Here is a 12,587-nt window from a genome sequence, read left to right as displayed (position 1 = left end):
TGGATTTGGAGTTTTATTTCTGTGACCTGCCTGGGGTCACCGTGAGTGAGTTGGGCAGCTATATAAATTTTCCTAATAAAGATTCTCGGTCTGTGACGGTTCAGTTCCTCGGATTGTCAGTTCAAATTCCTCTCAAGCCAAAAGGACTTCAAATCTGGCACTACGTTCTGAATCATTGCCAGGTTCAGTGCAATAAAAGAATAAAAATACACCTTGGTTGATAAGAGCGTCATAAGCACAGACATTCTAGGCTGCCCAATTGTCTAATCTGTTGATGAAGAGCCAATGACTGTGAATCCCCATTTGGTGAAAATGGCACCTTTATTTACTTACCAGGAAACCTCAGTTATCTTCTTCCTAAGTGGATGCAAATCATATTAGGAATTTCTTTCAAGCTACTGACATACATTTCTTTATCTTTTGCAAAGTGAGATTTAAAATCTGCCTGAGTGTGCTTGTCTTTTCTTCCTTTCTTCCTTTTCTTTCTTTTTTTTTCTTTCTTTCTCTTTCTTTCTTCTCTCTCTCTCTCTCCCCCTCCCCCCTCTCTTTTTCTTTCTTGCTATACCTCTTTGCAATTATTTTCACTTCTGGAGGGAAAGAAGACCCTGCCAAAGTCAAAAGTTGACTTTGTATATAATATACAAATGGATGAGACTATTGCTTAACACAATGTAAGCTGCCCTGAGTCTTCGGAGAAGGGCGGGATATAAATTCAAATTTTAAAAAAACTGAGGGTAGATACCCGGTTATGTTTTTTGCAGGCTGAAAACTACAGACTCGGAACGTAGCATTTGAGCAACATTAAGTTCAAAGGAAAACACGGGAATTTTAGCATCCATCCTGCTTGCTTGAGTGTCAAAGCAAGCTAGATTAGAGATAGTCCAATGGAGTAATTGCCAGGAGCCTACAGCAATGTTTGTCAAGGTTGGCAACTTTTAAGTTGTGTGGACTTCAACTCCCAGAATTCCCTAGCCAGCATTTTATTTTTCCTTAAGGGAAGGGCCTGCTGCAAAGCAAAGGGCCAGCTTCCAATCCCCTGTTTATTTTTCTAGGATGCAGCTAACCATTGTCAGAAAACACAATGGCGAAATGGTTGCAACTGAAGCACCCCCAAAGATAGCTCAGGTTAGGGATGCAGGTAATCCTCGACTTACACTCATTTGTTTAGCGAATGTTTGAAGCTACAACAGCACCACAAAAAGTGACATACAACCAGTCCTCATACTTACAACCGTCACATCATCTCCAAGGTCAAGCGATCAACATTTGAGTGCTCGGAAACCAGCATATATTTACGCAAGGTTGCAGCATCCTGGGGTCATGGGATGGCTATTGCAACTTTCCAAGCCAACAACAATGGCGGATTTGCTTAACAATTCCCCGATTCACTTAGCAACTGCAGTGATTTACTTAACAATCATAACAAAAAAGGTTGTAAAATCAGGTGAGACTCACCTAACCATCTTACTTAGCAATGAAAATTCTGCTGCCCCCCCCCCCCAGTTGTGATCAATAGCTGAGGACTACATATAAGAGAGTTTGTCTCATTTTTATTCCAGGGAGGTTATGTTATCATGTAGTTTGCTTTATTTGAATGCTCTGGATCATCTTGAAGTCTAGCCTCTAGCACTTCCATGAGCCAAGAAAGGATTGCTCAGAAAGCAGAGATTCTGGCAGCTGATTGAACTGGAAAAATCTACTACTAGAACTGTCAGAAAGAGCCACAAAATAAAGGAATGTGAGGCAATGTGATGGCTTTGCTTTGTTTTTAGAAGTTAGAAGCAAGGTTGATGGGTGAGCAAACTCACCAGTTTTCCTTCTGATAAATGGCTATGGCTTGATTGGTTGGGTCAACCAATTATTCCAAGAAATAATTTCTCCTCCTCCTTCTCCTCCTCCTCCTTCTCTCTCCCTCCCTCCCTCCCTCCCTCCCTCCTCCTCCTCCTCCTCCTCCAGTAATTATCTTGTGAGGTCACCTGTTACTTCTGCCAAAAAATTCAGCTCTCCGTTGACCCACAAAACAGTTTAAATGGTGATTGGAATCAGAAAAGGTTCTCAGCACTCTGTATTTTTGAATCAATACAGAACACAAAGAGCTATCTGTGTATAATTCAGCCTCCAAGCTATTCCTCAGACAACATTGTTCTGTGTTTCTGACAGCTTCCCCAGTTCCATTTTGAAAGAACCAAAGCACGGAACTCAACATTTCCCTCAGGAGACCTACCTATGGCTTAGAAAATGCTGGTTAATAGGGTTCACAGTCCTCTGACATAATTAGATTTTGGGTTTATAAATAATGCAAACGCTTTTCTATTGCCCTGTGCTTCAAAATATCCAAGATGATATTGGCAGATGGATTTCTCATAAAGCCTAGTTTTTTACATGCGGCAGATGAGATAGTAATTAAAACTGTCCAATAGAGATGGGAACCCCAAAATTTGCCACAACCCTCCAACTCTGTTCAACATCATAATTGCCAACAATATGAAAATGACAGTATAAGCTCTAAAACCAGCTTTTCTTTAACAAGCAGAAGAAATTGTCAGAATGTACTATTTCAGAATAGTCTTTCCAAGGAAGAGGAGGAGGAGGAGGAAAGGGAGGGAGGGAGGGAGGGAGGAGGAGGGAGGCTTGGGTTACAAAATGGCTAGGATCTTTGCAAACATGGGAGAAGAAAACCAAAGAAGGACTTTGCCACTTTGGTCCAAAATCCATCATAATCTCACCTCCATCTTTGCACCTTCCTGAATCGCTCAAGTAGAGCTTGAGTGCAATTGTCCTCTTCTGCCCCCTTCTGTTAGAATTATAGAACAACAATACATAATGGTACCTAGGTAATGTTTTTGGTTCAATACTGTCACCTAGTGGAAAATAACCTGTACTATTCTTTTTTTAAAAACATATTTCATTTTACAGGCATTATTGCTTAACATTAAAATAAACACTATAATTAAAATATTGTCAAAATAGTTCTCAAGGCAGCAGTTTTAGTCCAGTTTGGCATCCTCCTGACAGGGAAAGACACTGATGAATTTTAAAAAATCTGTGACTTTTCAGATGAATCCAAGCAATTAATTTTGCCATTTATTCATCCATTTATTAATATTGAGCCTGTGATATTGCAGCATAAACAATCTTCTCCCAGATTAAACTGAACAGTGCTGAAAACATGCAAAATAATTTTCATGAAAATCTGTTGTTCTAGATTGACTTAATGATGGAATATAACGATATATATCTTTAAAATAAATCTGATTTTGCTTCAGAATTTGAGAGGAAAAAAATGTTTGCATTTAAGGCAGTGAGTTTGCTCTTAAAATTGCATTTACTTTTACCTAGAGAATTAAAAATGCTTCCACTAGTAATAATTAAATTCATATTTGCATTTCCCAATCTTATTAAACAAAAGTGATATTGATTAAAACACTCATATGGTACCACAAGATGAGCTATCAAATATGGAATTTTTCAACCTTGGCAACTTTAAGATGTTTGGACTTCAACTCCCAGAATTCCCCTGATGGGACAAGTCTACTTTGGCAAGATTTCTGTCTGTAAGTGAAGAACAATAAAGAAATAAATAAAGAACAGCTTGCATCCAGAAGTTGTGGGTGCTCTATCACTGGAGGTTTTCTTTTTAGAATAGAATTTTATTTTATTTTATTGGCCAAGTGTGATTGGACACACAAGGAATTTGTCTTGGTGCATATGCTCTCAGTGTACATAAAAGAAAAAATACCTTCATCAAGGTATGACATTTACAACACAAATGATGGTCAATATATCAATATTTCAAGAAGACCCTGGACATCATTTATTCAGAATGGGACGGTATCTCCTTTTGGAGCAGGGGGGTTGGACTAGAAAACCTTAAAGGTCCCTTCCAACTCTGTTATTCTGCATCCCACAAATCTGTTTAGAACAACTGCATGTTTTTCTTGGGTTTTAGAACCTGACAAAAACAGATGAAAATTGTAGCCGAGTCCAAACATAGGAATGTCACAGTTAAAGACCAAAGAATTTTAGAATTCCTTCTAAAATGTCCCTCTCCTGATAAGAGCAATGGGTTTCATTTGTTCTATCTCTTCATTAATTGTGCCCTTTTGTTAACTTGGTGTTGCGAATCTCTGTTTTTGAGCAATGGAGCTTGATTTTCAAAAAAAAACCCCACAAGAATAAAGCTTGATTCTTCCCAGCTGTTCACCAGGAGAGTGAGATTTTTTTTGTCCATTTTAGTTAGTCAAGGTTAAAGTAAAGTTGGTGAACTTGTTAACATTAAGATACTGAATTTGTTAATATTAAGCATGCTGGCTGGAGGAATTCTGGGTGTTGAAGTCCACGCTTCTTAAGATTCCCTAAATTGGGAAACTCTGTTTAGCTAGTGCATTATTTTTCACACACACCATCAAATTCATTCAAGCAAACCACCACACACTTGTGTTTCAATTCTTAGAAGTGTCTTTCTTTCTCTTTCTTTCTTTCTTTCTCTTTCTTTCTTAATTCCTTTCTTTTTTCGTTATCCAGTTACATTACTTGGTAACCCTGGGCAATTCAGTGTCGATCTTCTGTTACACTTGGTGTTTGAGGTAGTTGAGCAGCACTAGTGGGATGTCCAGTTGATCCACAGCTTTGGGATGGTTCTCCAGTTTCATAAATCTTCTGATTGCCAGTCTGCATTGAGACATCAAGGATTTGGGCAATGCTGGAACAGCAGGAGGGAACGGTGAGGAGAGAGAGGCAGTAATCATCATTGCATGGTTAACACTGCTAAAGATTTCACTCCCTATAATGTTTTCAAAGTCATCACATCAATAGAAATGAAGAACAAAGAACCATGCATGCTTTGTGGTTTTTGGTCTGTGCCCAGCATGAAATCTAGCTGTTCTGGATATGGATTGAAATAGAGCTGTTCCAGGCAGAATTGGTTTCTTGGGGGGAAATATGTAAAATAATCAAAGATACCGGAGATGAAAGAGGAAAGGAAGAAGGGTCACCTTGAAGAACATTGGAAGATCTAGGATGAGCTGCAGGGGAGAGGGGAAAAAAGAAAAAAAAGTGCACCACCCTTGTTCGAACAACCCTTAAAGTTCACCCCAGGACCCCTAGAAACCTATTCACCTGGAACTCGGAGCAACCAATGTTCATAGTGTCTATGGAGAGTCTCCAACATCCAGGTCATGATTGTCCCAAAGGTACTTTTCTAAAAGTCAGCTGGACTTTCTTGCTTTTTTTTCCTTTGAAAATGTTTTGCTTTTCATCCAAGAAGCTTCTTCAGAATATTTTCAAGGAAAAAAGTAAGAAAGTCCAGTTGCCTTTTGAAAAAGCATCTTTGGATCAACCATGACCTGGATGATGGAGAATCTCCATAGGTATTCAACTTAATGACTTTGCTTAACAAAAACCTATGGAGATTCTCCGTCATCCAGGTCATGGTTGATCCAAAGATGCTTTTTCAAAAGGCAGCTGGACTTTCTTACTTTTTTCCTTGAAAATGTTTTGCTTCTCATACGAACAGCTGAAGAAGCTTCTTGGATGAGAAGTGAAACATTTTCAAGGAAAGAAGCAAGTAAGTCCGATTGCCTTTTGGAAAAGCACCTTTGGAACAAATGCTCATAATTTTGTTACTCCTCAGCTGTGACTGACGTAAAACCGTTTGGTAGAGTTTTTAGAAAGGGATGATTACTTCCATCCAGGCTATAAAGAAAACCAGTTATTCATTTTGTGCTTAACCCATACAGAAAATAATGGAAAGACATAAGGAATGTTGTTATGAATGTAGATTTAGCTATATGTATATGTTTGTCTGGGTTTTTTTTCTTAGCTTGTGACTTGAATTGTTTTGGGTGACTCTTTTTATTCATTTTATGCACCTTGTTTGGTATTGCTTACCTCAGAAACAAATAATGTATGGAAAGAGGAAGGAAGGGAAGGGAAGGGAAGGGAAGGAAGGGAGGGATGGAGGAAGGAAAGAAAGAAGGAAGGAAGAAAGGAAGGAAGGAAGGGAGGGAGGGAGGGAGGGAGGGAGGGAGGGAGGGGAGGGAGAAGGAGGGAGATTTTAAGAATCTGCATAACCTTGTATTAATTTAATTTTACATTAAATTAAAAAAAACAAGTTACCTCTTTCTCTGGCCAACAGCTCAAGCACTTCAGGGTTTGCTGAGCTCTTCTCCAGCGTGATGCCAGGCAAGTATAGATTGGCACCAAAATCAATGAGGAGCTTGACAAACTCCACCCTGGAGCCATGCTTCAAGCAGACTTCCAGGAGAGTCTTGGGGTGTTTAATTCGGGTGATCATGTTCCTATCCAAGCAGTTGTAGTTGGGCTCAGCCCCGTACAGCAAGAGGGTTTTGAAGCACTCCAGATGACCATAGACAGTAGACAAATACAAAGGTCCACAGCAGGCCACGGAGTTGGCCGCCCACTCTGGGATTCGAGGTTTGACGTTAGGGTCTGCCCCGTGTGACAGCAGCTCCTGCAGGATTCCCAGGGCTCCTTCTCTCGCAGCCGTGAGCAGCGGGGTGCAGTTGTTGTGAATGCTCCCAGAAGGACAGGCCCCTGCCTCCAAGAGGACCTTCACACAGTCAAGGTGCCCATTGTTGACGGCAACGAACAGTGGTGTCTGGGCCTTGACATCCAAGCTGTCCACTTCAGCTCCGTGGTCCAGAAGCACCTTGACGCACCTGATATGGCCCTTGCAGGCCGCTAGGCGCAGGGGAGTGCCTGGCACCCCCCAACCGCTCCGATTATTGATGACCCGTTTGTAACTCTCTTGGTGCAACAGTTGGTCCAACAGCTGGTAGTTGTCCTGGGACACGGCGAGACTCAGCTCTTGTCTTTCTCTGTCCCCATCTTCATCTTCGCTGGGTTGGAACAAGGAGAACATCTTGGTGATATCCAGCAAGCTCATCTTGAATTGTCTCTTGAGGGGGACTTTCATCGTGAATGGTGCTGTGCTGGAAGCTAGGAGTCACACAGATGCTGGGTTAACGATTTGGATAAAGCAGAGATTTGCAACCTTGGTCAGGGGTCTCTTGGTGGTTCACAAGTACCAAATCTAGCATACACTAATTACATGCAAACACAATGTAGTTTCTAGGATCTGGATGAATAAATAAATGTATTTCAGGTGGCTTCCCTAGCATTTCCCTACAAAGTAAAGAAAATACTTGGCAACTTTAAGATATGAGGACTTCAACTCCCAGAATTCCCAGCCAGCTGTGCAACAAAGATGACTAGGGGACTGGAGGCTAAAATATATGAAAATCAGTTGCAGGAGTTGGGTATGTCTCATTTAACCAAAAGGAGTGACATGTTTGATTTAGGTATAATTCTTTTTGCCAGGGGAAAGATCCAGTTCTTCGGGATGGAATGGGGGGAGAAGCAGCTGAATGTACTGAGTCCTCAACTTGCAACCATTTTTTTAGCAACCATCTGAAGTTGTGAAAAAAGTGAAAAACATGACTTAAACCATTAGAGTGTCCCCCCCAAGGACTGATGCTGGTTGCAGCATCCCGAAGTCACATGATCACCATTTGTAACCTTCACAGATGGCTTCCAACAAGCAAGTCAATGGGGGAAGCCAGATTCACTTAACAATCATGCACTTCCTTTAATGACTGTGGTGATTTGCTTAATGACCATGGCAAAAACAAATCACAAAATCAGGCGTCATTCACTTAACCAATTTAGCAATGGAAGTTCTGGTCCCAATTGTGGTTGTAAGCCAAGGATGACCTATACCTGAAAAAGCATCTAAGGATGTCCTGATCCACAGAGTAGAAGCCAAATTTTGGGTAGCAATAAAATATCCTTGCTTCAATCTCTCTGGGAAGAACAGAGGAATCTTAGACAAGAAAAACCAAACGTACAAGTACAGATAACTGTAAATGAAATCTGGCCCAAAAGCGGTAACTGTGAGAGGGATCTTGAAAACGTAATGGACAATTCCTTAAATATGAGCCAGCAGCCAAAAAAGCCAATGCAATCCTAGGCTGCATAAACAGAGGAATAGAATCAAGATCACGTGAAGTGTTAGTACCACTTTATAAAACCTTAGTAAGACCACACTTGGAATACTGCATCCAGTTTTAGTCATCCCATTATAAAAAAAAGAGTGCAGAGATGATTAAGGGCCTGGAGACTAAAACATATGAAGAATAGTTGCAAGAATTGGGTATGTCTAGTCTAATGAAAAGAAGGACTAAGGGTGACACGACAGCAGGGTTCCAATATTTGAGGGGCTTTCACAAAAAAGAGGGGGTCAACCTATTTTCCAAAGCACCAAAAGTCAGGAGAAGAAGCAATGGATGGAAACTAATCAAGGAGAGAAGCAACCTAAAACGAAGGAGAAATTTCTTGACAGTGACAACAATTAACCAGTGGAACAGAAGTTGCCTTCAGAAGTTGTGGGTGCTCCATCACTGGAGGCTTTTAAGAAGAGATTGGACAGCCACTTGTCTGAAATGATACAGCCTCCTGCTCGAGCAGGAGGTTGGACTGGAAGACCTTATAAGGTCCCTTCCAACTCTTTTATTTATATTATTCTATGTTACATTTTGGGTAGTTCCAGTGATTCTGGCCTCTAACATTTAACAAGCGATTCAATATTCCCAAAGTTGAAGATGCTAGCTAGGATGAAAATTTCTGATAAACAAATCCCTATTCATCCACAAAGACTTCTTTTGGTCTTGGGAAATTGATAGTTCTTAAACTTAAACTCAGAAGCACAGTGCAGAAAATCGAGACACGCTGTTTCTTAGCTGAAGAACAAAATACAGGTGAGGATTTTTTTCATGCTCATATTTCAAGGTCAGAATTTTTGAAATGCAATCACTTAATCTGAGTGTTCTGCAAGTAAAACATGTTTAATACTTTAGAATTGGATTCTGAACAGTTTTACTTCTGTTTAATTTAGCAATGTTTCCATGTCTAGGGCCTCAGTGTGTTCACCTGTGTGGATTGGAGCTGCAGAACACACCATTTCTGTGGCATAATGGGACTTGTAGTCCAAGACATCTGGTCATGGGACACCAGAGGAAACAGGGAAAGGTTTGAAAGGACAAGGAGAGTTGAAGGCAAGGAGTGATGCTATCATGCTGGGGAAACGGTAACCACATCAAGCCTCCACAGTCGGAATGGATTCGCTTATTATGCTAATGGTGCTTTGTCTAGTCATAGATTTGCTGAATATGGGTAGTCCTTGACTTCTGACCACAATTGAGATCAAAATTTCTGTTGCTAAGTGAGACATTCGTTAAGTACGTTTTGCCTCTTTTTATGACCTTACTTACCAGAATTGTTAAGTGAATCATTTCAGTTTAGCCACTGAATTACAGGTAGTCCTCGACTTACAACAGTTCATTTAGTGATGGTTCAAAGTTACAGCAGCAGTGGAAAAGGTGACTTATGGCCAATTTTCATAGCTACAACCTTTGCATCATCCTTATGGTCATATGACAAAAATTCAGATGTTCAGCAACTGACTCATATTTATGACGGTCACAGTGTCCCGGGGTCATGTGATCCCTTTCTGCAACCTTCTCACTAGCAAAGTCAATGGGACAACTGGGATACGAACTTAACAACTGCAGTGACTCACTGAACAACTGTGGCTTGGAAGGTTGTAAAATGGGGCAAAATTCACTTAAATGTTTCACTTAGCAACAGAAATTTTGGGCTCAATTGTGGTCATAAATCGAGGACTACCTGTAGTTACTGCCTTCCCCACTGACTTTGCTTGTCAGGAGATCACAAAAGGGGATCACGTGACCCCGGGATGCTGCAACCGTCATAAAAATGAACCCGAAGCCAAGGGTCTTAGAGCTTGATCATGTGACCATGGGAATGCTGCAAGGGTCATCAGGGTGAAAAATGGTCATAAGTCACTTTTTTCAGTGCCGTTGTAACTTTGCCCGGTAGCTAAACGAATGGTTGTGTCGTGTCCCACTCCTCCGCTGACGGCTGGGTCAGGGAAATCCGAATCAGGCTTGCCTCTGCAGCTCTGCCCAAAGTCCTAGCAAAGTCCTCAGAGCAGGCAGGAGACCAGAAAGTGACTTCAGCAAGATAAGTTCGACTTTGCCTGACTCAGAGACTGCCAGAAAGTAGATCCTTTATATAGGCCATGGGGTGTGGCTCCATGACTCAGCACTCATTAAGGCCTGCCCCTCCCTTCCTTCTGTTGCCTCCGCCTATCCAGTCTTCTGATGCGAGGATTACTCCAATCAGCTGTTGTTGGGAGTAAACCCTCCTCAGGCTCACCTGCTGTGGAGGAGGGGGAGGGGTCTAGCTGCTCCGTTTGCCTGGGCATGGAGTCAGGGCTGGGGCAGGGAGATGCTCCTTCTTCTGCAGTTTGTGTGGGCATGGAGCCAGGACTTGGGCCGGGAGGCATACATTCCTCAGTGTTCGGGAGCAGGTAAGAAGGCCCCGGCTGCTCTGAGGGCGGGCAAGACACAACAGGTTGTAAATCGAGGACTACCTGTAACTAGGCTTGCACAGTGCCTTATGCTGAAAGCTATCACTTGCAAACCGCAACTGCTCAACCTAAGGAAGGCCATGAGTCAACTTAAGGCAAGGGCATTTGCTGTGATACAGTTTTCTGTTCAGTGGGTGCAGCCCAGCCAAGAGGCAGAATCCTGAACTGGCTTTAAAAACCCACATCCACTCCTTCAAGTGGCTGACGGACAAAACAAGCAGACTAAGCACTCTGCGAAACTTAAGAGGGGAAAAAAATCTGTTCAGAGAAAGCCACTTTATGCAATAAATGCGTTCACACCAATTATACTTGGCTAGTACTACCTTTAATGGACTTTTTGGGGCACACTGTATGGGGCGGAAGCCCCTCTTCTGGCTAATCTTATGATTTAACCTATTGGGTGACAATGGGATAACTCAAAATCCAGGTGAAGAGTGTAAGCAGCCAAAGATTTGCATGTTGGGGTGCAATGGCTTGAGCCAGGCTACTGCTCCCCCATTTAAATTGCAGTCAGTTTGGGAGTCGCCCTCAAGCCCAGCCCTTCCCTTCACTCCACCTGTACCCAGGTACCCCGCCTCAATCCAGCTCGGAACCTGCCAGGCTGGAGATGCGTGCCGTGAACCGCCTGCTCCCGTCCCGCGCCCTCTTGGCCCGGCAGAAGCCCTCCGCTAGTCGGAGGGAGCAGGGCTGGAGAGGAGTCCCCGGCCCGCCCGGCGGCAGGCGATACTCACGAGCTGTTAGCGGTCGGACGGGTTGCCGGGTCGCCCGACGGAGCGTCGCTCGGAGCCACCACCGGCCGGGCCGGCTGTGTCGCAGCCCGGCCTCTGTGAGGTGGCCGGGACCGGCTCGCCCGAGCTCTTGCCTGCCCCCGCGGCCGCCCCGCTTCTTCTCCGGGAGAGCCGTCGAGGGTGGCCAGGCCAGGCGATACAAGACGGGACGGGACAGCTGCGCCGGGACGCGCCGCGCTAATTTTAGCCCCGCCGGCTGGGCAGCTTCCATTCTGGGAGAGCCTCTCCCGCCCCGCGGAGAAAGGTCGGGACTGCGGACGGAGGAAAGCAGCCCCGCGTCCCGGCTTCTCCAAGCCGGCGCCCGCCTCCCTCCAGGCTTCCGTGCGGGGCAGGTTGGCCGAGGAGAAAGCGGAGATCCTGGTCTTGCTGGCAGCCTGGGAGGGAGGAGGCCTTCAGGCCGGGGTTGCCCCGCTCCGGTTTTTAAGAAGGCCAGAAAGTCAAGGCGAAAAGGAAGATGCAGAAGGAAGGTTGAGCGGCCGCAAACGCAGTTACGCTTTTTATCTATTTTCTGTTTTTCTTCAAGCCACAGAACTAGGAGCTGGTTGGGGTTTCGTGCATTAAGCGGGGCCACCAAAACCCCCAATGCGCCTTTGGCCCCGTTTCTGGCAGACCTGGGACAAAACGCCCCCAGGAAGTCCTTCGCCCACCAGGCTCCCGTTGCGGACTTGGGATAACTGTGGAGACGGCAAGATGTGGTCGGGTTCAGCTAGCACTTTGGGGCAATTGACTCGAGGATGGAGAAGCCTGGGGTTAAGATCTCAGATTAAGGTGGCATGCTCTAAACCATGTTGTGAGAACCCAACAGATGAGTTTCTGTAATAAATCACAAGGAAAAGTATTAGATAACCGTCCATCACAACCAGAGCTTGCAGCGTGTCCAGCTTTTACAAAATTAGCATTTTCAGCTTCTTCCTAGACACATCCACATCTTTGGTTTTTTGGGAGGTTTGGTTTTGTGTGTGGGGAGGAAACTTCCCTTTCTAGCCTACTTCACTGGGAATTTCTTAATTTTTCTCAGCTGAGAAGATTGCAATTGTTGAATGTTTGTTTGCTTATTTGTTTATTTATCTGCCACCCATCTTGCCAAGAGGCATTTACATTACATGACCCACTCAGGGACATTGCAACCATTATAAATACATGCCAGTGGCCATGTGCTCAAAATTTGATTATAGGATAGAATAGAATAGATTTTTTTTATTGGCCAAGTGTGATTGGACACCCAAGGAATTTGTCTTGGTGTATATGCTCTCAGTGTACATAAACGAAAAGATACTTTCATCAAGGTACAACACTTACAACACTTAATGGTAGTCATAGGCCACAAA

At 43.6% G+C, this 12,587-nt stretch overlaps 1 protein-coding gene across 1 annotated transcript; it reads right to left on the bottom strand.

Moving 5' to 3' along the window:
* Positions 1-541: 541 nt before the first annotated feature.
* ASB12 (ankyrin repeat and SOCS box containing 12) lies at positions 542-11,411 on the bottom strand. Its single transcript, XM_058197037.1, has 3 exons — positions 11,203-11,411; positions 6,118-6,960; positions 542-4,702 (listed from the first exon to the last, which is right to left on the bottom strand). The coding sequence occupies exons 2-3, from the start codon at positions 6,935-6,937 to the stop codon at positions 4,569-4,571; spliced, it is 954 nt and encodes a 317-aa protein (XP_058053020.1). The 5' UTR covers positions 6,938-6,960; positions 11,203-11,411; the 3' UTR covers positions 542-4,568.
* Between the last annotated feature and the right edge of the window lie 1,176 nt (positions 11,412-12,587).

This window comes from Ahaetulla prasina, chromosome 11, assembly GCF_028640845.1.
Source record: "Ahaetulla prasina isolate Xishuangbanna chromosome 11, ASM2864084v1, whole genome shotgun sequence".
In the NCBI taxonomy this organism is placed as follows: domain Eukaryota; kingdom Metazoa; phylum Chordata; class Lepidosauria; order Squamata; family Colubridae; genus Ahaetulla; species Ahaetulla prasina.
The sequence above is the reverse complement of the archived record's forward strand: the minus strand, read 5'-3'. Positions and strand labels throughout refer to the sequence as shown.